This window comes from Exophiala dermatitidis (genome assembly GCF_000230625.1).
Source record: "Exophiala dermatitidis NIH/UT8656 unplaced genomic scaffold supercont1.1, whole genome shotgun sequence".
In the NCBI taxonomy this organism is placed as follows: Eukaryota; Fungi; Ascomycota; class Eurotiomycetes; order Chaetothyriales; family Herpotrichiellaceae; genus Exophiala; species Exophiala dermatitidis.
In genome coordinates, this window is record NW_008751646.1 from 3,735,928 (window position 1) to 3,756,821 (window position 20,894).

General features: G+C 53.3%; 8 protein-coding genes across 9 annotated transcripts; 2 read left to right on the forward strand and 6 right to left on the reverse strand.

Annotated features, from left to right (window-relative positions):
• Positions 1–17: 17 nt before the first annotated feature.
• HMPREF1120_01327 (5'-AMP-activated protein kinase, regulatory gamma subunit) lies at positions 18–1,386 on the forward strand (the record flags this gene model as incomplete). Its single annotated transcript, XM_009155340.1, has 5 exons — positions 18–239; positions 302–425; positions 477–626; positions 682–1,038; positions 1,088–1,386. 5 exons carry the CDS (start codon positions 18–20, stop codon positions 1,384–1,386), a joined length of 1,152 nt encoding a protein of 383 aa, XP_009153588.1.
• Positions 1,387–2,019: 633 nt separating this feature from the next.
• HMPREF1120_01328 (DNA polymerase alpha subunit B) lies at positions 2,020–4,207 on the forward strand (the record flags this gene model as incomplete). Its single annotated transcript, XM_009155341.1, has 4 exons — positions 2,020–2,381; positions 2,474–2,626; positions 2,687–3,986; positions 4,034–4,207. 4 exons carry the CDS (start codon positions 2,020–2,022, stop codon positions 4,205–4,207), a joined length of 1,989 nt encoding a protein of 662 aa, XP_009153589.1.
• On the reverse strand, positions 2,599–5,250 carry HMPREF1120_01329. Of its 2 annotated transcripts, XM_009155343.1 has the most exons (3): positions 5,171–5,250; positions 5,067–5,123; positions 2,599–4,948 (listed from the first exon to the last, which is right to left on the reverse strand). In XM_009155343.1, exons 2-3 carry the CDS (start codon positions 5,067–5,069, stop codon positions 4,346–4,348), a joined length of 606 nt encoding a protein of 201 aa, XP_009153591.1. In that variant the 5' UTR covers positions 5,070–5,123; positions 5,171–5,250; the 3' UTR covers positions 2,599–4,345. The 2 variants fall into 2 exon arrangements, with proteins under 2 accessions (XP_009153591.1, XP_009153590.1); XM_009155342.1 differs by having other exon boundaries at positions 5,067–5,250.
• Positions 5,251–5,375: 125 nt separating this feature from the next.
• HMPREF1120_01330 (uncharacterized protein) lies at positions 5,376–8,741 on the reverse strand. The gene is made up of 3 exons (XM_009155344.1): positions 7,914–8,741; positions 6,850–7,399; positions 5,376–6,646 (listed from the first exon to the last, which is right to left on the reverse strand). Exons 1-3 carry the CDS (start codon positions 8,072–8,074, stop codon positions 5,591–5,593), a joined length of 1,767 nt encoding a protein of 588 aa, XP_009153592.1. The 5' UTR covers positions 8,075–8,741; the 3' UTR covers positions 5,376–5,590.
• A 134-nt stretch (positions 8,742–8,875) lies between these two features.
• Positions 8,876–11,466, reverse strand: HMPREF1120_01331 (molybdopterin biosynthesis protein MoeA). Its single transcript, XM_009155345.1, has one exon. The coding sequence runs from the start codon at positions 11,316–11,318 to the stop codon at positions 9,096–9,098; it is 2,223 nt and encodes a 740-aa protein (XP_009153593.1). The 5' UTR covers positions 11,319–11,466; the 3' UTR covers positions 8,876–9,095.
• Positions 11,467–11,735: 269 nt separating this feature from the next.
• On the reverse strand, positions 11,736–15,346 carry HMPREF1120_01332 (uncharacterized protein). Its single transcript, XM_009155346.1, has one exon. The coding sequence runs from the start codon at positions 15,095–15,097 to the stop codon at positions 12,293–12,295; it is 2,805 nt and encodes a 934-aa protein (XP_009153594.1). The 5' UTR covers positions 15,098–15,346; the 3' UTR covers positions 11,736–12,292.
• A 579-nt stretch (positions 15,347–15,925) lies between these two features.
• On the reverse strand, positions 15,926–16,748 carry HMPREF1120_01333 (V-type H+-transporting ATPase 21kDa proteolipid subunit; the record flags this gene model as incomplete). The annotated part of the gene is made up of 4 exons (XM_009155347.1): positions 15,926–16,337; positions 16,449–16,540; positions 16,597–16,631; positions 16,691–16,748. 4 exons carry the CDS (start codon positions 16,746–16,748, stop codon positions 15,926–15,928), a joined length of 597 nt encoding a protein of 198 aa, XP_009153595.1.
• A 457-nt stretch (positions 16,749–17,205) lies between these two features.
• HMPREF1120_01334 (uncharacterized protein) lies at positions 17,206–20,229 on the reverse strand (the record flags this gene model as incomplete). The annotated part of the gene is made up of 1 exon (XM_009155348.1): positions 17,206–20,229. The coding sequence occupies one exon, from the start codon at positions 20,227–20,229 to the stop codon at positions 17,206–17,208; it is 3,024 nt and encodes a 1,007-aa protein (XP_009153596.1).
• Between the last annotated feature and the right edge of the window lie 665 nt (positions 20,230–20,894).

Consider the following 20,894-nt stretch of genomic DNA (forward strand, 5'->3'; position numbering starts at 1 on the left):
CCTTTCGATCGCCCGCCATGGCAGACAACTCTGAGGTGACCCAGGCATCCTCCCCTTCAAACGAACAGTCGTCCTCTACGAATCACACTCCTCCTGCCACTGCGCACTCGGCCCACCACCATGGTCACGAGGCTACATTCGTGCGACCATCAGATCTGCTTCGCCCACGGACGACATCTCGACCAAATGGGCCGCCGAAGCCTGACCGTCCAATAGACCGAGATCAAAGAGCTGGCTTGGTAGGCGAACATTCTGTGCCGTGCACGCGCTTCCATCCTCCAGAAGCTGACTTCCGCATAAGAAGGCTATACGGGATTTCCTGCGGATTCGCAACTGCTACGATGTGCTACCGCTGAGCTTTAGGCTCATTGAACTCGATGTGGGCCTGACAGTCAAAGAGAGCTTGAATATTATGGTACAATGTGGTGTGTTGGACTCCTAAACCCCGGCAAAAGACCTGCCATTAACGGTCGCAGGAATCGTTTCCGCCCCATTGTGGGACTCGTCGACGTCGACTTACGCCGGCTTGCTCACGGTCAATGATTACCTGAATGTGGTTCGGTATTACAACTTACACGCCGACAAATTAAAAGACGTGGACAGATTACTGCTCAGTGACCTGAAAGGTGAGCTTGCAGTGGTGGTATTGGTAGCCCGACTTCCAGCTGATTATGTGGCCAGATGTCGAGAAGGTCCTGGATGTCAAGCCGCCTGAGACGGTCTCAGCACCGCCGGAAGCAATTCTCTATGACGCCCTGAGAAAACAACTTCTTTCTCGTGCACGAAGAATACCTCTGGTCTCATACGACAGTGACACAGGCAGAACAATGGTGACCAGCGTCATCACCCAATACAGAATTCTCAAGTTTATTGCAATGAACGTGAAAGAGACCGATATGCTGAGGAAGCCCTTGGCAATGATCAAACTCGGCACATACGGAAACATCGTGCGGTGTACCATGGATACGACTGTCTTAGATGTCATAGACGAAATGGTCATGAAGAACATATCGAGCGTCCCAGTCGTGACAACCGAGGGTGAGTCTGTCATACCAAACTGATTAAGCTGTGACTAACTTGTTCCAAGGCGTCCTCTTGAACGTTTTCGAGGCCGTCGATGTGATTGAGATCCTCAAAACTGGAGACTACGCCAATCTCACATGGACTGTTGGCAAGACACTATCGGCACGATCACCAAACCATACGGGAATATATTGCTGCTCGCTAGATGACGGTCTCGATACCATTTTCGAAACCATAAAAAGGTCGCGAGTCCATCGATTGATGGTGGTAGATGACAACAATTACCTTAAGGGCGTTCTGTCACTCAGCGACATTTTGCATTATCTGCTTGTCGAGGGCCAAGAAGAAACAAATCAGAATTGAGGAACACAACTTTCAAAGTTTGTTGGACAGCATAGCCTGGGCGTTATGATGTATGACCGCGTGTTGGCTGGATAATGTGCTCTACTGGCTGGTGATTGCAGCGAGGAAATAGAGAGCAGAATGGTGATTGACCTGACAGAAAGTGCACTCGGTTTTGAGTAGGGCACAGTTTGTTCCGCTCCGGGCTTGCTAGAACCCCTACAAGAGGTCTTGCAGAAAGTGATGGAGAAAAGCTGCGGAATGTAGGGGATCTATTACTCCTGGTGGTGATCCTGATCGCTAGTCCCCTCTCAAGACAACTTGTACCACATAGAAGTTGGTCAAACACAACGGCAAAGTATTGCCTTCCAAGCACGAGTGGTGAGCGCAGCTTCGAAGTTATGGCGTACATCGGTACCGGTGTGCCACTTACGATGTACACTGCTAGTGCATTGGACTGCACTTCAGTGCCAGTGTGGTCGCAATGCCAAGTCCACTTAACACGTTCAAAGCGCGCCCCGCGCCCGGACGCGTCGCGCTGTTTACCCCGACCCAAGATATCTTCAATTGAAACTATTACTATTCTACAGAACTAACACTCTACCAATGCAGAACTGCCGCCATTGAACGCGTTCAAATCGACCATCGTCCACCATGACATCCGCCAAAGAGAAACTCAATGCCGTCTTCGACCCAGCCGGCCGGGGCCTGTCCCCGGAGATCCTGGACGTGCTGGAATCCACACTACGACTACACTCGCTGACGGTGGACGAACTGTTCGTCAAATGGGAGGTGTACTGTCTAAAGATGGGGAGCGAAGAAACAAAACTGGACCTGGAGACGACGCGCATGTTCGCCAAGGATGTCCAGGACGGCGTCGAACGAGGCGATCATTTGAGACCACACCACAACAGCAACAAGTCGGGGGCGGCGGGCGCGGTCAAGTCGGAGAGAAAGAGTGCTGTACATGCCACGCCTAGAGGGGCGGCCGGTGGTGCTGGAGATGTGTTTGGGATGTGGGTGGCCCCGAAAATATACGCAAGACTTGTCAAGCGCCACTTGCAATAAGATATGAATCTTACTGACATGGCAATGCGACAATGAATAGGTTAGATGAACTCACTCCTAATGCATTGGGTCGCCGGAACGGAAGCGTCAAGAGGAAAGCAGACTTCGAATCCCCCGTGCCGCGGAAGGTCAGTCGGCCGGAGACTATGACGACAAAAACACCCGCTAGAGGAGGAAAGACGGAAGGGTCTGCGTATGTTATGTTACTTCATGCCTTGATTTTTCTCCTCAGCTGATTCTCGATCATCACCAGAGGCATTCCTTTTTCCGAACGACAAAATGCAGGGCAGACGGTCGAAATCTTAAACGGCCACCTACCCTCCGCGGAGCCGCCTATTGCGCCCTTCTCTGAAGCCCGCCTCCAGTTCCTCCTTCGCTCCGATTTCAAAAAGTTTGCATATAAGCCTATGGCGATGCACTTGTCCGATTCCTCCGAGGTGTTGGACGACAGAATCGACGATTTCATGGCATTGATCCAACAAGCCCATAACTTGGACGAGTCGGCTTTTGGCAATGCAGCGGCTCAAAGTACCAGCGAGATCGTTGCCGTGGGTCGAATCGCGTCCGACACTCCAGAAGGGAAACTAAATTCGGCTTCCTTGGTGCTGGAGATGTCTAGACGGATGGGTGCTGGGCTTCGTGTCCCATTGAAGGTCGACGCGTTGCCTTCCTATCAATTCTTTCCCGGACAAATCGTTGCCGTACGAGGCACGAATGCCTCCGGACTCTACTTTACAGTCAAGGAGATCTTGTCGGCCCCCAGACTGCCTATGCCTTCGTCCACTCCAAACCAAATTGAAGCTATCAACCAGAAACTCGGTGTATCCGACGATTCCGATTCTTCCTCGCCACCTCTCAACATCATGATCGCTTCGGGCCCTTATACGGCCGAGGATAACTTGGACTTTGAACCTTTCCAAGAACTGTGTCAGAAAGCCGCCGAAAACATGGTCGACGCCCTGATCTTGACCGGCCCCTTCCTTGACATTGAACATCCAATGCTTGCATCTGGGGACTTCGACTTGCCAGATATCCGAGGGTTAGACCAGGGAGCGAGTATGGCGGCACTCTTCCGACTGTGGATTGCTGGGCCTCTCCAACGCCTCTGCTCCGCCGTGCCGAGTATCACCGTCCTCATCGTCCCCAGCGTGCGGGACGCAATCAGTAAACACGTCAGCTGGCCCCAAGAGCGACCTCCGCGGAAGGATCTTGCTCTGCCAAAGCAAGTTACCATGCTGCCAAATCCCTGTTATGTCTCCCTGAACGAAGTCGTGATTGGCATTTCCTCGCAAGACATTTTGTACGAACTGAGCCGAGAACAGCTGTCCCATGGCGCAGGGTCAGACCTCCTTACCCGATTACCGAGCTTCTTGATTGACCAAAGACATTTCTTCCCACTGTTCCCGCCCATGTCACGGGACAAGCTGTCAAGTAACGGGGTGGTCAAAGCAACGGGCGCATGTTTGGATGTCGGATACCTGAAGCTGGGCGAATGGATGGCAGTGAAGCCGGATGTGCTCGTCTTGCCTAGCATTTTGACCCCTTCCATCAAGGTAGGAGAGATTCCTTGTCGTAACTGCCCATGCTGACAAAAATCCAGGTCGTTGACGGCGTAATGATCATCAACCCCGGACAATTGTCGAAACGGAAAGCGGCAGGGACGTATTCTCAGATGACTGTAACTCCCCGGATACTGAGCGAGGAAGAAAAGGCAGAGAGAACCGTTTTGCACAAGGTGTTTGAACGTGCAAGAGTCGAGGTCGTGAGGATATAGTTTGTGAGCGCCGTAATAGAAGGCCCATTTTCGCTGCTAGGAGACTTTGCGCGGCTTCGTCCGGTCAGCTTTAGATGTTTGTCCCCATATCATAATTGGCGACCATGCCAACTGACACATTCTCTTTTCCTTCCCGGTTCACCGTAACAGCAAAACTCCAGTTCTTTTCCCCTCTCTTCTAGGCGGCGGCCTCGCCCCAACCGCACTACCAATCCTCACATCAGCCACCAGCGCCGTGAGGCCTAGATCTCTCCAAGCCGGCTCCCTCTGGACACCGGCATTGCTCGCCTCACCACCGGGCTCGACGGCACCACCACTTCCACCAACACCACCTGCTGCTCCGCCACTCCCACCTCCGCCTCCACCGATACCGCCTCCGCCTCCGCCCTGATTCTGGCCTAGGGCCCGATTAATCCCAAACGCCGCATGCATGTCCGGCACCACGCCATCTTCGTCCTCTGGATTCATGGGCATCAAGTGTGAAGGCAGGGCTATCTCTTCGAACGGCATGAAATGGCCTGGTAGCTGGGCCATGCCTGCCGCATCTGCGCTTCCGTTGGCTGGTTGTTGTTGTTGGTGTGGGTGTGCGTATGGGTGGTGGGGGTTTGTTGCGGTATGATGCGCGCTGTTTGACAGGCCCGGAAAGCCCGTTGTGGAAGATGGGGGTCGGCAGAATTCTTCGAAGAGGTCGGCGTTGCGGGAGGCGCTCATGTGGATGTACGTTGCGGAGGAGTCGCGAGACTGGTGTGAGAACAATGGTTAGTGAGAGAGGTTGGTGAGGCAAACGGAGGGAGACGAGACGAGACGAGACGCTGGGTTGCAACGAGGAGAGGGTAACCGCGAGAGAACAGGAACTTACCATGATGGTGGTAACTGTTTAATCATTCAACTTAGTAGGACTCGAAAAGTTGTTCATCTGGCTGCCGATCAGATAGGGAGAAGTAGATGGTTGGTGTTTCTTACGCGAGGGCCGGGAGGCTTTGTAGAGAGTCCTCGCGGTGTTGGTGGTAAGGGCACTACTGTAGTAGGATGGTAAACATGCGGCGCGCAAAAGTTGTGTGGGGAAGGATGCGGTCACTACTAAAAAGGCACCTGCGTATCAGCCGGGCACTATCGCTAGCGCTGTACAGCCTTATCACCCGCTCCGCTTACTGTAAAATAGAGTATCCCCCAGAGTTCTGCTGGTACTGTAGCATCATAGCAACGGTAGGGCATACTGCATTTACATTAAGGTGGTACTGCAATTGTCTTTATAAATATATAGCTTCTCCAGTCCGCCAGCGATTAACTGAAGCCGTGCTGGACCAGATACAAAGATTTAATGAGTCCCAAAAATCGCTGTTATTCGTTTCCATAATGAATCAAAAAACTAGAAGACAGCAACTAGGTACTCTTATCCAATCCATCGCTGGTGGTACTGGCTTCACCAAAAAGCCGAACCTGAGATCTTGACGGAGTCTGCGACTGCGACTTTGTCTGAGGTCGAGGTCGAGACTGAGGCGACGGCTGAGACCGCGAGCGTGAGCGGGACAGTGCCTGAGAATGAAGCATACGTCGCTCCTCATCCTGCTCCCGTTTCCGCGGCTGGTTCCAACCCTCGTTGTCTCGTGAATCCCAGTCCCGACGCCAGGTGTGCTCCGTCCGGTCATCTTCTTCACAACCAACCGCCACATTTGCGCGTCTCACCACCGCCCAAAAGCGAACTTTGATTCCGTTCCAAGCCGAATGCCCATCCAAGTTCCAATTCTGGTTTCTGCTTCTATCGGACCAAGGCCTGACGAGCCCTCTCGTCGCCTCAAACGTAACCAACAGATCGTCCAGTGGCGATCGACTGAGGAAAAAGTCCCTCACACCAGTCAAAGGCCGATGTCCCCCGGTAGCTTGACCTTCAGGATCATCATTCTGATGGTAGAGGTACTTCTCCTTCTCATCACGAATATACTCGTCGTCACCATAACACGCTTCTGGATCTCGAGTACGAGACAGTCCGCACCAAACACTGAATGCCGAGAGACACGCCACAGGGACCTTGGTCAACCAAAACGTCCTGACGAACTGAGTAAACGGTGGCGACCCCTTGGATTTCCAGCACGCAAGCACGATGCAGAAATAGATGGCGAGGGTAACAAGGCTCAGGCGCGCAATTTGGATTAGTAGCGTGATACTTGCGTAGATGAAGACATCGAAAAATTGGTCGAGGTACAACGTGACGGGAACGACGAGGGAGCAGATGGTGCGACGGATGACAAAGGTCTGGGAAGGTGATGAATTGGGCTCGGATCCGGGGTTGGGAAATTGAATTCGGAACGGGAGATGGGTGTCGACGACGGTCGTGGGTGGCGATTTGAGCTTTGTCGTATTGAACTTGATGGATAGCAAGGGTGGGAATTTCTGAGGTGTGTCGCCGGGGTTGCGAAGGCCTTTGGCTCGGTCTGCATCCTGAAAGATAAAGAAAGAGGATGTGTTAGCTGAGACGAAATAATGAGACGTGATAACGGGAAACGCAGAGAGTATGGCATGGCCGGGGCTGTGCTAGACGAAGAGGCGATGTGCGCCAGGTCCGAACAGAAGCTGGAGTAGCGAGAAGGGGATCCTAGTAGAGAACGTGATGCGAAAACAATAAAAACAAGATCACCACTCACCCAGTACTTGGAATCAGGCCAGATCTGCACAGTACTCTCATCGACAGCCCTCATTCTCAACGGCAACTCGGCCACTTCCCGATAAATCTCCCAAGACAACAGCGTTGCATCGGCCTCCGGAAACGAAGGTAGCATGATACTGAACCCTTCGTCTGCTGTCTCATCCACCGGATCACCGGCTTTGGCATGCAAAATGAACGGGGCAGAGACGTGCGGTAAGGTCGACGAATAGAGGAGCGCAGAGATGTTGTAGATGTGACTATCGCTATGGAGGTGGTGGCTCGAATTCGTTCGTTCTGGTCTTGATGTCGGTCCGGTTTGCGTTTGTGACTGAGATTCGTCGTCTGAGCTCTGTAACGTCCGGCTACCTGAACAGTGGCGGGATGCAGACTGGCATTTTGATACACCGGCGCCGGCGCCATTACCGCTGATTGTCAACTCTCCTGTGAGAGAACAGTAGTGGTAGTCGACGGCGAAGGAAGTGCGTCGGGTGTTGCGGGCTTCTTGCACAGAGGGCAAAGGGTCATTTAAGGGGAAGAAGTCGGCGAAGCTGGTCAGATGGACAGATGTCAGCATGGGCCAAATGATATGTAACACATATGTCAACGGTTTTCGCATGGTCGGTCAATCGCGACGGACCATGGAAATCCTTCTTTTCTTTCGGCTCGAAAGAGTGCAAGCCGCAGAACCCTAGATGCTGGTCTTTTCTGATCATCCTTTCCAGCCTGTGGCCGCGTGGGATGACCAATTCTAGCATTACCAGATCTTGTCGACGATAGCCTCCTCTCGCAGATATATGCATCTCACATAAAATCCACCATCCTCAACGCCTTATCTTCTCCTGCTAATTGCAAGGGCACGCCCACGTAGACTTCGTATGCGCATACACCGTTGCCGACACAACAGCCCTTCCTTTCCACCTCTTCTCCCACGCGCCGCACTCCCCTTTCACCAGAGTCCATGTGTTTCTCTTACATCGATGTTCCATATATTTATCCTCTTCCAGAACCGAACCAAACCGAACAGTGATACAGCGGAACAGAATAGAAGCAGAGTATACTCACTTATACACCCTCGTCACCACGCCCCCATCCCAGAGATATTGCGAAGGATCATCATTCCACTCGACCGGGTTCACAGGGAGAAAGATCCACAGCGCGACCAGCGCGAGCCAGACCGTCGGCGGGATGAGGAGGATTCGCAGGAGCGACACTCGCGGAGGCATCGAAGTCGCTCGAGATGCGAATAGAGTGTAAGGCAAGGGTATATATTTCGAGGCGCGGCCGCGATGTCGGCACGGTTATGTCAAGCGCTATCGGCTTCAGATTTGCAAATCTCTGGACTTTTCGCGTCGCAAGACTCGTCCGCTCGTCGCGACTTGTCGTCCGAGACAACCTCTGCGCTCTCTCGCGAAGCGGTTGCGGTGCGGCCGCGTCGTTCAAATCTCGTGAGGAAACACTGAACCAGACAGAATTGGAAGTCTCCTTGCTGCAAGATAATGAGGTGACCGTATCGCTACTATGGGGTATCGGTAATGGTCGTGTAGTAGCGATGTACCACCATCCAATGTGGTTTGCTGTTAGTGCTGAGGACAAGATCCAAAGGCCATGGTTCCGCAGGCAGGCACGAAGGCAGGAAGGAAGACTGTCCAAGAGCAAGACAGTAGTAGGATGAACATCTGAGACACTACCACACTAGTAAAAAGTACAGCGCCTGCGCACCCCGGAACCCCCTCGGGCCCCTGGCGAAGGGCACGGAGCACTCACTAGCATATTGGAATGAGTAGGAAATGGCCAGACCATCTGTCAGACGCAGCCTCGCGACAGCGCGCGCCCCTGAAAATAGTTGATTAGAAGGCGAAATTAAACGACCATTGGTGGGACGGAACAGAACAAAAATAAGGGGCCCGAGGCGAGTCTCAGCTGGGGTTAGTTAATCCAGAAGGGTGTTAGTATAGGTGAGCCCGGCGAACCTGAATGGCTGATGCCAGTGATTGAGGAGCTCAGCCTCGTCGCGAAACCTTGCCGTCTAATTGGACACAGAAATGCCTTTTATACATTGTAAGTCAACTCGCCTGTACTGAAACATTTTGAACTCAAGCGGATCCTAACCCGGGTGAAAAATACTAGGTAGTCAATCTCGGTGATGTAGTACCTGAGGTATAATTGTATTCACCTTCTGCCCGCAACCTCACCAACATCAACCCAATCCAGTCGAACAATCAACTCATCCACAATCCCAATCCTCTAAGCATACCCGACCAACATGCCCATCATCAACGCCTCACACTCGTCCCCGGCCTCCAACCACCCTTCCCGCTGCGGCAGTTCAAGCAAGGCGTTGGCAGTTGCAAGACTGCCCACGCGACTGCTCCGTTGAAACCCGGTACTTCTCGCGACAAGTAGTTTGGGATCCGCGGGATCAACTGAAACCACAACGCGGTGGTACTCGACGCGGGACTTGTCGCACCGGATCCGGCTGGACAATTTGACCTTGACACGTTGTAATCCGACCGGCGCATTTCCATTCCCATTTCCACTCCCCTCTCCTCCTGCTTCTTGGACTAACCCAACCAGCTTCTGCAAACACGGCAACACGAACAAATTCGCCGTCACGAGCGCACTGGCCGGGTTTCCAGGCAAGCCAAACAACAGTTTCTCATTTTGTCCTTGTCTATCCCCACTGTTGTTATCCTTGAAATACGGAATCGTAGCAAACGTAGTCGGCTTGCCCGGCTTCATACTAACTCTGCCGAACTGGACGGTGCCGCCCAGGGCACGCTCGACCGTCGGTTTCAACAGATCGAGCTCGCCCATGCTGACGCCGCCGGTGGTGAGCACGACATCCAAGTCATGCAGCCGGTACGCAGAGCGCAATTTCTCCTCGAGTTCGGTGGCCGGCGTGTCGCGGGCAATGCCGAGATCGACCACTTCTTCACACAGCCGCCAGCCCCGAAGCAATGTGAGCAGCGAAGGCCGGTTCGAGTCGCGGATCATGCCGCCCGTCAAGGGCCCGGACTTATCAGTGATGTCCGTGACTTCGTCCCCCGTAGACATGACTCCAACCCGTGGTTTGCGGTGGACAGGCACTCGGCGGATCCCGGCTGCCGCGAGAAGGCCGATTTCCCCGCCCAGAGGACTGATTTGCGTCCCGCGCTTCAGGATCAATTCGCCTAGGGAAATATCGCTGCCTGGTTCGCGGATGTTTTCGCCCGCCACAATTTCATCTGTCAGGATCTCCACGGTTGCTTCTTCCGTGCCGTCCGGCGTCACGCTGGCAATCCTCGTGTCTTCCACCATCACCACGGCGTTGGCGTTGGCGGGCAGCGGCGCGCCCGTAGTGATTCGTGCAATCTCGCCCGGTTGGAGCGGTGGTGGAAGTGATGCCGCTTGTGCGTGCGACACGGATGCGACGGGGAATATACCTTTGATACTAGTAGTGGTGTTGGCTTGAGTTCCAGCACCAGCGTGTTCTTGATTCTTCTCAGGTACTATCACTGCATATCCGTCGACAATGCTAGCTCGATATGCCGGTACTGCTTCGGCAGCACGGATGTCTTCGGAAACAATGCACCCCGTCAAGTCGGGGCTGAGATCGCGTAGTTCAGGCGTAGGTTTGGGAGTTTTCTCAATGATTTTGGCGACCGCCTCGGAAACGCTGAGCATCGGGTACGGCGACGAGCGGGCGCGTGCCGTGGCCCCGAGTCGCGGGTCGTTTGATCGCGGCAGCCGTTCTGAAGGGGCAGTGTGTGCTCTGGGGACTTTGTGACCATGGCCATGGCTGTGGTCGTGATGGTGATGCGAGGAATAGGTGTGGTCATGATTGTGTACATTCGCCGTCACATTACCAGAAGGGGCAGACGTAGATGCACTCGTAGAGCCAGCAACACCAGCCTCCCTCTCCAGCTTCTCAACACCCCCCACATGCGCGGCTCTCGAATCCTCCCCAGCAGCCTGCATACAAGCATGAGGCAACAACTTCAACACAGCCTGCAGATTCTCTTTCGCACCCTTCGGCGACCCCGGCAGCGTAATGATGACAGACCTATTCCGCACCCCCGCCACAGGCCTAGACATCATAGCAAATGGTGTGACTTGGAAAGAAGCGGCGAGCATGCCATGCACAATGCCCGAAGCATGTCGGTGGATCAAGGGCGAAATGGCTTCTGGCGTGTTATCCCTTCGGGCGAATCCTGTCCCTCCAGTCGTGACAACCAGATTGATCCAGGGAGAGCGAGAGCGGTCATCACTTTCGCTGTGCTCCCGGTCCGTCCAAGACCGCACCACGCGCTGGATCTCAAGCACATCGTCTCGGACTATCTCGACGATCGGTTCGGCCCATTTCCCGTCCCCTTCTTGGGCAAACGTTTCCTTTAGTATGGGAAACGCTCTGTCTGTGGATGGGTCCGCGGCAGCTGTGTCGGAGATGATGAGAATGGCGGGGCGGAGGAGGGTTGAAGAGCCGGTCATTGTTTTAAGTCGTGCTGTGGAGGAATCTCTCTTAACTTAACTTTTGATTTTCCAAACCTGAATTGCACTCTGGAAGTATGTACACATTGGTCTCTCGGACTCTCGACAGGGAATTAGGAAGAGGAGGATGATAGTCGCTACGCTGAGGATGTATTGATACTACACCAACCGTCTCCGGCCTTCGGCAGCCCCGTCTGCCGGGTTAACTATCATCCGATCAACCACCGACGCGTTGAAGTGGTGCCAATGGGCAACGAGGCTGACTTTCGCAATGGCATCCAAGGTTGGGATTCAATCAAGAAACATGCTGATTACTACTAAGCACAACGAGGGAATAAGCTCTTTCGAACTCCATGGTTCGACAATGGGACGGACCGGCTGCACATCTGAAGACTTAACCCCGAATGCATTTTCGACTTTGACGTCTTTGAACGCTGGTATCGATTCCATGCTTCTGGTGCATGGGTACATAAGTATATTTAATTGGATAGTGTATACCTGTAAGGTACGCTATTTCGGACATCTATACACCATCCCGCGCGCTTATGCCTCTCCTGAACCCGGGTCCCATCCATCCTCTGTCTATACATCATGCTAACGCCGTAACAAGTCCGTTGCAAAAGTGCAAAAAGGGTATCAATGTCGTAGAAAAACCAATGGTACCCCAGCCCTGCCTTATGCAGCATCCTGCCGTGCCATGCCACGCCTATCATACCATATCATGTTCTCATCTGTACCAGTGCGTGAGAGCCTGCAGCGTTTCAGTTGCTTTCGCTTGACTTGACTTCGCCTTGCTCTATAAAAACACCAGTCACGCCAGTATGCAACCCCAACACCAAGCAGTTCGGGAAAATGCATCGAGGCTGTATCCTTATTCCAATCACCTGTGTATACGCCCTGCCACCAACAACCAATACTGCCCCCGACCATAACGACACCCCGTTCTTCGTTTTCTTTATCCCAATGCAGGCCTGTCATGCAATATTCCCCTTCTTGTATTCCCTCCTTTTTACCGCCCTCAGCACCGGCAGCGTATGTGCCCTGCCGGGCTCACGCCCAATCTCGACGACCAAAAACCGGACAAAATCCTGTAATATCCAATAACTGCTATGCGCACTGAGCATGCTGAGGTACTGGATCTCAAGAGGACCTCCGCCCGAGTTCAGAAACCAATCGATCTGCCCATTGTCATTAAGCAAATACATGCGCTTCTCGGCGATCTCCTCCCGCGTGAAATTGTGAGTTTCCAGTTCCACCGTGCTAGGCAGCTGCTGGAGTTCAGGCCGCGTGGCTGGTACTGCCCCGGAAGTATAGGGGTCCGATGTAGATGGAGACGTCCAGCGTAAAGTATGCCCCAGTCGTCTCATCAAGCTGATACTGGCGCTAGGAATTGACGCCGGTTGGAGAGATGCGGCATACAGCTGATCGACTGCGGCATTCTGCAAATAGGAGATGGGATCATTCCGATGGCAAATGTTGTACAGGTTGTCCACTGCCAAACAACCATATTTGGCTTCACTGGCGATTCCGGGCTGCCGGTCTTCACCCTCCATACCAGGTTTATTTCTGCCTTTTCGGGGAACCAGACTGGCGTTGTTGAGAAGCAAGAAGAACCCGGATGGGCTCCCACAGCAGAACAAATTCGCCGTGTCAAACTCAAACATCTTCTCGCTCGGCTTCTTGCTGTCAAACCTCATGTCCTTCCCGATTCGAGTGGGCTGTTGGCTGAGAATTTCCATGGCCATAACAGACCCAAGCGAATGGGCGATGAGATGTACACGGCCGTAATCCTCGAACCCTGGGTTGTTCCGACACCACAATCGAAAAACTCGATTGGCTTCGCGAATTACTGCCGATGTCATCTTGTCTTTGTGGTGAGACAAGTAGTATGGGATGTCCAACATGACATCACTGATCAGGGATCGGACACCTGGCAGAGTATCAGGGGTGATATCCTTGAGCGCATATTTGTTTTCTGCATCCTCCTGAGAAGCCTTGTCACCCTCATCGAAAGAAACGGTTAGTCGCCAGTTCACCGGCAAGACCATGATTCCTGTGCCGGGTCTCAGATTGCCTTTGACTGCTTCCGTCGACAGTTCCACGTTGAATTCCCGCCTCAAACCATTGACAGCGTGGGTGAAGTGGAAACTGTCCACTCTCTCCGACAGTTTCTGCCCAATACCGTGAATAACAAGCACAAGGTCAGAAACCCGCGGCGTCTCGGTCTCTTGCTCACACGCGGCGCAAGACGTACGTTGACCTCGAGTTGTGGCATCTCCAGACTGGGACATGTACGCTCCAACTTTCGCATAGGCTGCTTTGGCATCCAGTTTCGGATCAGGATGAATCTTGAGCCAAGCTTTGCGGTCGAACCCACGAACAACAGCCACCCCTATCTGCCTGCCTTTCCTAAGAGAGCTCAATGGTCGCCGGTTTTTGCTGTCGGATGGTAACAGGCTCGGCCTTAAGATTTGGGCATTTTTGGCATCGGTATATATAACGCTGTGCGTAGCGAAAAGCCGTTTTTCTTTAGGCTTCTTCCGAGGGTCTGCCGCTGCATTGACCGACCTTTCTGGCAACGGCTCTGTAACCGACTCCTGTGATAAAGGTTGATCCATTTCCTTCGTATCCGCAGCACTTCCAGGCCGACTCAATCTTGGCTCGTCCGGCCAAAGCTTATACACCACCTTCATTTCGGCAGATGCACCATTTTCAATGCAAGCCTGTAACTCTTCCTGGTAGGACTCTGCATAAGGTTTCATGTACTCGTAACCAATCTCAAGCCTGTTTGCAACGTCTGCAGGCACGGGTAACATGGTGTCCTTGTAGAACCAGGTTGCCCGAATGACATCGGACGTGTCATTGATAGGAGACCAATAGATGGGTTTCATGATGAGGTCCGGCAACTCAACCAGGTGTAGGCGCGACACGCCTACGGGTACAAACAACTTTTTCTGCTGCGCTTCTTTCCGCCCATCCCGCCCAGAACTATGGGATCGACTGCGTCCTTTGCTCGAATCCAGGTCAGATTCGTCGAGAGGGGGCCATGATCCTCCATAAGCAGATGCAGAACTGATATCGCGTCCACTGGGTGGGCGGGCGAAGGGTCTGCCACTGATATTTGAATTGGAGCTCGTATTAGGTCGAGAAGAGTTCTCCCGGGAGTCATTCGTTTGCACAGGGTTGGGCGAATCGTCACGATCTCTCTCTTCTGCCTTGTGCCTGTGCCGGAACGGTGAGAAGCGTCTCTTATGCTTAGCTGGCTGGTCTCGGAGTTCCCGATCTTCATTTAGCTCTTGTTCATCCACGGGCTTGGGACCTGATCCGGCGCCTGAATCCGGGTCCAACATGACATCTGCCTCCTTGGGCGGCCCCGTTCCTTTGTTCGCTATACTTGGTGACTGTCCGACCGGCGATTTGTTTCCCGAGGCCGCAGCGGTCTTTCTGAACTCTGGGAAAGAAAAGACCCCCCGAGCAAAGTTCCTTCGAGCTCTTGCATCCTTGTCACATTCAGAAACAACTTCTGATTCTTGGAAGGATTGCCATGCTTCTTCCAGCGCGGCATTGTCCCGAACAGAAAAAGGTTGCGGCGGAAGTCGGGTGGTCTTGTCGGCGGAGACTGGTGGTAATGGAGAAAGCGGATCATCGATTGGGAGGGACGAGACGTAGAAGAATTGTGCCTTGATTTTGGGCGGATGCGAGGCGTCGGTCGGCGCGTCATCTGTGTCTTCCTCGTAGTATGCGCATGTAGGGCCCAAGGAATGGACATTGCGAGCCATCGCAATGAAGGTGGTTACCAGGCAATCTGCTGGTAGGTTGCGCTTTGCAGGACGGCAATTGTGGCATTCATGGGTAGATGTTTACATTGCCACTGCAGCCGAACACACGAGACTGTAGACCCAAACCGGTATCCACAGGACTTCTTCGAGTGCATGGAGGAGAGGCAAAGAACAGACCGGACACTCCCAGAAAGTTTATGCCCATCTATAAGAACAAAACATCTTAAAGTGGCAGCCGGGAGCGCGACGGAAACAACACGACGGAAATTCAAAGTACAAGAATATGGTGACGTAGTGCTTAGATACTCCTGAAAGCCGGCAGCCTGATACGTTGTCTCCGATTACTGCACCGACGCGTACCTATATGCCACAACATGCAATGGAAAATGACATTGCGGCTTATCGACCTCCTTCTCAGCGCAGGCAATGTCGTCGTGAATCATATAATTGATGGAGCCATCTTAAATGGCCCTTGATGTAAATTTCTGGCGAATCTACCTGGTACTCTGCCAAACGCCGTCCATATGCACCCGCGCCAACATGAAGTTGTCCTCCGCCCTGTTTGAGAGGGAGATTATTGTTAGAACAATGTTTGATAGATACTCTCGTCAGGAGACCGCCGGCACTACAGCGCTTCGCCGACACATACTTTGCGCTGCTTCACCAGCTGTTGCATGGCCGCCAATGGTGAGCAGTCATACGCTGCCTCTGTGTGCAGTTCCACCTCCTACAAGAGCTATTGACGTAAGGCCTGCTCCGTAGCGAAATCGCCCGCGCGAGCTGTGATAGTTCAGAGCTGTCCTCGTGAAAAATCGGAGCATTCGCTCTTCAAGAGAATTCGGTGGCCTTACCGCTGACCAACAGTCCGATGATCAATCCGAACAAACCCAACACACTTGAGAAGATCTCAATGACCAGGACTTTGACGAAAAGGCTTGCATCGGCTGCATCGGCCAGGGCGGCACTGCTTCCGTTGATTCCAACACTGACACCACAGATGAGGTTGCACATGCCCACGGTAAGACCGGCCCAGAAGAGTGCGTAACCGGTGTAGTAGTTTGATCCCGTATACAACGACTCTTCCGGCACCATCGTAAGCTTCGATGAGAAGACAATCGACATAATAACCCCGTAGATGGCGACAACTTCGCAGAAGATGATGGAGATCAGGTTCTTCGTTCGTATCCGAGGGGCTTTCACACCGCCACCGAGGATGGACGTGCCCGTGATAAAGATTCCCCTATGCGCGAGGAGGTCAGCCAGCCTGACCACAAAACCAAAACAGTCCAGCCTTATTATAAGGATCTCCGCCGGTCGCCGGCCGCCAGCCACCACAAGTCTTGTCTCTTACCAGGCTGCTCCCACAACAGACAATCCTATGCATAAACCGATGCCCATGTCCGCCCATGCGTATGGAGACACTGTCTCAAGGAACCGGCCAACCTGCATCAGAAATGTCAGAACTCTGGAGTAACTGTCGGCAGGTCTGCGATCCGTACGTTAAATTGTTCGCCCTCGCCATTGAAGAGCATGTCTAGCATTGCGGTTAGCCCGGGCTCTGTTGCTTCAAAGACTTTGAAGGACGTCGCTCACAAAGTCCAACAACGCTCAGCGCGGCGACTGCGCCGCCAGCTGGATAGATGAGACTCATCTTGCACCCAACTGCTTATGGAACACCGGGAATGGAGACGGAGATGGCGCTCGTACGATCAATGCTGTCTCAAACCGAAGCTCGCGTAGTTGCAGGCCACTGCCGACCCCAGTATACAACTGTACAGCTTCGAAGAACGTCCCCGGGAGCAGGAGGAAGGTGGCCCGAGGGCTTCGTCACGTGGGAGGCTGCCCCTCTCCTAGTATGGTCCAGGGGTTGTGATGGGAAAACGAGACTTGCACTCGTTCATATGCAACGTTGTACTTGTAGTATTCCACAGAAATGATGAGAGCAGGGCTCAGCTTTGGCAGTCGTTGTCATCTTCGTTGGATTACGGTATTTCGGACTTTTATCAAGAATCCCACTTTTAACATATCATGCTGAAGGTGTCCCAGCACGCATAATGCCCTGCAGTCATCGGATCCTGCTTCGTAACTCATTATTCAATACTCATTACTCATTCGATGGATTTCCAAATCGCATTGTTCTTTTCGATTTCCGCCCGCCTGTCAATCCCAGCCCTTTGGTCCATTTCGTACAATTTTTGCATTTCCTGCAGCCGGTGTTCCATGCTGTACCTCTGTTTCGCCGCGGTCCTCAATATCTCAAAATTGTTCTTGCTGACGGCCTCATAGAAGATCCTTCTCATCCGATCGCTGTAAAGTTGGCAACTGATCCCCGGCACGAGGTTATTTCGCCTCAAGGGAGGGACGAGCTTTAAAGTCTTGGACACGTCTCTCGCGATCGGTCGGTCTCTTAAAGGCCACACGACTTCTTCGAAGCATTCTTCGCATATGGTCAGCTCTGGAAGATCACTGATGTAATGCCAGGATGTTGTAGCCAACATTGTGCTTTTGGCACATTCCCGATGGCGAGAGATTCGGCGAATGAAGTCCACAAAATCCAGGATATCTCTTTGTCTGAGCTGTTCTTTCTCCCGCCGCTCCGCGAGCCTTTCCAGTTCCGATATGATAGGCGAGAAATGTCGGCTACTGGTATTCATGCTGCACACTTTCTCCTGACTAGGCTTGCTAGGCGGTCGATCGAACAGATGGGATTGGAGCGCGGGGAAGATCAGATCCAAATTCCTAACACAAGCCGAGCATATATCAAAATTCTCCACCGGCCTCCCAGTCCTTGGGTCAGTCAGATGATACCATCGCCTTATATCCGGTCTGTGACCAGAGCAAGGCCGTGTTTCTGGTGGAGGCGGAGTGCTGATCTGCCAGACAAGGGTAAGATCTTTTCTATCTTGCTTAATCGATTGCAACCATGCAACCCGGATCCATGGAAGACTCATGGCACAAGCAACGGGCTGTCTTGGATCCTTGGGCCGACTGGGGATGAAGTGATCCCGAAATCGAGTCGCACCAAGAAAACCCATGCACGTCGGGCAGAAATCGAGATAAGGCAAGTCACGGATCGTGTACCAGTCTTGTAGCCCAGCGACCGGTCGTGAACGGGGGCACGCAGGAGGAGCAGTAGGCCTCGATGACGGCGGGAGGAATGAAGCAGGCTCCGGTGTTACTGGGGCCGATGCCACCGTCTGGGTAGCCAAGAAATGAACAGGTGATTGATGCATCTGGCTTGATGGACTGGACGTGCTTGAATGTGCCCTATATAGGACAGGCGGTCTGGCATGATCAGAGGTCTGTGAATGTGAGTAGGAAGCCGCTCGTAAGCCGGACCGAGGAGGCTCAAGGCCCGTCGTCGGTGAATACGTCGCGGCTATTGGAATCGCACGACTCTCATGGACAGTATATGTAGTACGTGTCGCCCTCGGTTCGTCTCTAATTGCGGTTGAATTTGTTCTTGTGATGCTGTGAGATACTGAAGGTGGCTCCTCAGACACTGGTGAAGGTTTCCTTGACCGCTGGCCACTTCCAGGACGACTTTGAGAGCTACTGCGTGGGGTTTCGCTGGAGTGCGATGTGGACGATCTCGATAAGGCCGGATTGGCCTTCGCCGCAAGAGAAGCACCCAAAGTTGCTGCACCGAGCAATGATGTCAGTGGTTTGATGTCTTTGAAGTGGCTATCATCCCACGAAGGAGGACGGGATCGTTGTCGGGAGTGCTTCACAGAGGAGGTTGGAGGTAGCTCAAAATAATTTTTGGAGGAGCGTTCGCTGCGTGGCGTCCTCGGGGGACTTTGCGGCGGTGATGTCAATGGAGAGACTGCTCGTGACTGAGTCTCGCCATGCTTAGCTTGCTTGTGCTGGTTTGCGACGAATGCTTTTGCGAAATAGTCTTCCATGGCATCGAGACCCCTAGGTGTGCGACGCTGTCGCCTCCTGTGAGACTCCGAGCTTTGCGACTCGTCGGTCGAGTCATACGTAATCGCTCGGTCTCGGCGTGTAGACACGCCTCTGATTGACTGGGACTTGGCTTCATCTCCAGCGTGTGATCTAGAACCTCGTCGCGACCGACCTCTGCGCGTCGCTCGCCTCTCGTCATCCGATCTATGACGCCGTATGTGTGCTTCCTCAGCTGACGAAGTGCAAGGAGAATCAGCGACAATCCTTCTGCCGTCAAACCGACCGTGAGTGGTGCCAGCGGCAAGCGAATGGTCCACTACAGAAGGCCTTTCTGTCCCCAGCTTGGGTGTCTGGGGTGGGGTGATGTGTTCTGCTGTATAGCTGTACGCGGCGGAGCCTCCCAGGGACGCTGCAGGGCTGTGATGCCGATGTCCTCGACGGCTGTACGTACTCGGTGAGCGCTGGAGCTTCTCTGATGTTGCTGATGATTTGAGTCGCTCAGAGTCGGAACGGTCTGAGTTGGAGGGATTATATGCCTCGTGCCTGCTCCGGCTGCGGTGGGATTTCCTTCTCGATCTCAAGCTGTGGTCAGAGTCCAAGTCTTCATGACGTGCAACTCGAGAACTTGGACGTGCCGACAAGTGCCGTTTTGGCCCATTTGCATCCATCGGCGACAACAGAGTATTGCCGTTTTGAGCTCCCGCAGACAGCGTATTCGTCGGCGCGGATGGTCTGTAGGCATAAGGAGAAGGTGCACGGCCATGACCTGTGACCATCCCCTCGTGCCCTATACCAAGATCTGTCTGTAACCTTGGAATTTGGGGTCTTGCTTTGCGGGCCTCGTGCTCCGCAAGCCGGGTGGCAGATTTGGATCGCGGGATAGGCTCGGGCCGGTGCGCTGACTCCGTCTCCGAATCTTGAGAGGGAAGGTAGACGAATCTCTTTTCATGATTTGTGGCTGATGAAGAAGGATCCGTTCCACCCTCTGTTGAGGAAACATTGCCAGGCACCGGATTGAGGCAAGTTCCGGCTGTCTGTCCATCCGTGGGCGTGGTGCTCGGTTCCTGAGTGTCAATGATTATAGGAAACTGATCCACCGACCCGCGACTGGACGCCGGTTGGTCCTCGCTCTTCAAGTCACGCAGCTGGCTACCAGGTCCATGCTCCTTGGCCAGTGCCACATCTTCATCCTCGACGCAAGGGGATGGTGGCCACCGACGGGTCATTTCACTTTTGCTGAGAGAACAATGATTTCAAGAGGCATACACTCATTGCTGGAAGCTGCCTGTACAGCTACCCTCTTCCAGTGGATCCAACTTGCCAATCTTCCACGACGAAGAACTGAGGAGCCGAGGTGTGTTTGTAGTACTTTTTTCAGTCCGGAATCACCGTCACACGGTTGTTGGGCAAGCCCTGTCTTATAACGCAAATCCAGCCCGGGGCGTTCACGGTTGGGGCAGGCGATTTGGAAGGTTATGTGGAAGGCGCGGGCAGTGTAGGAGCGAGGACGGTCGGGATCGAAATCAGCACATCATCTGTGACAGGGCGGGCGAACTCATGGGAACCAGCGAACATACAAGGAGGACCGGAGCCAAGTAAGGATCGGTGTTGAGTTTTCCCTCAAACCTGAGACGTGTCACTGGACCACTTCGAGGAGAAGAAGAAGTATCCAAGAACCGTCGAGGGACGCGTGTCTGCTGAGGTACTGGTCAACAGCCTTTCAGGTTGTTGACGGTACAAAAGTGTAACCCTCAGTAGAAGGCATGTGAGAGTGGCTCTAGAACTGTAGCGGCGTCGATTGTCTAGTGCAGTGTGCTATAGACCAGGCCCTCTGGCGCAGTCAGCAATACTCAAAGGATACAGCACACGACGGATATGCGTTCTGGGCAGA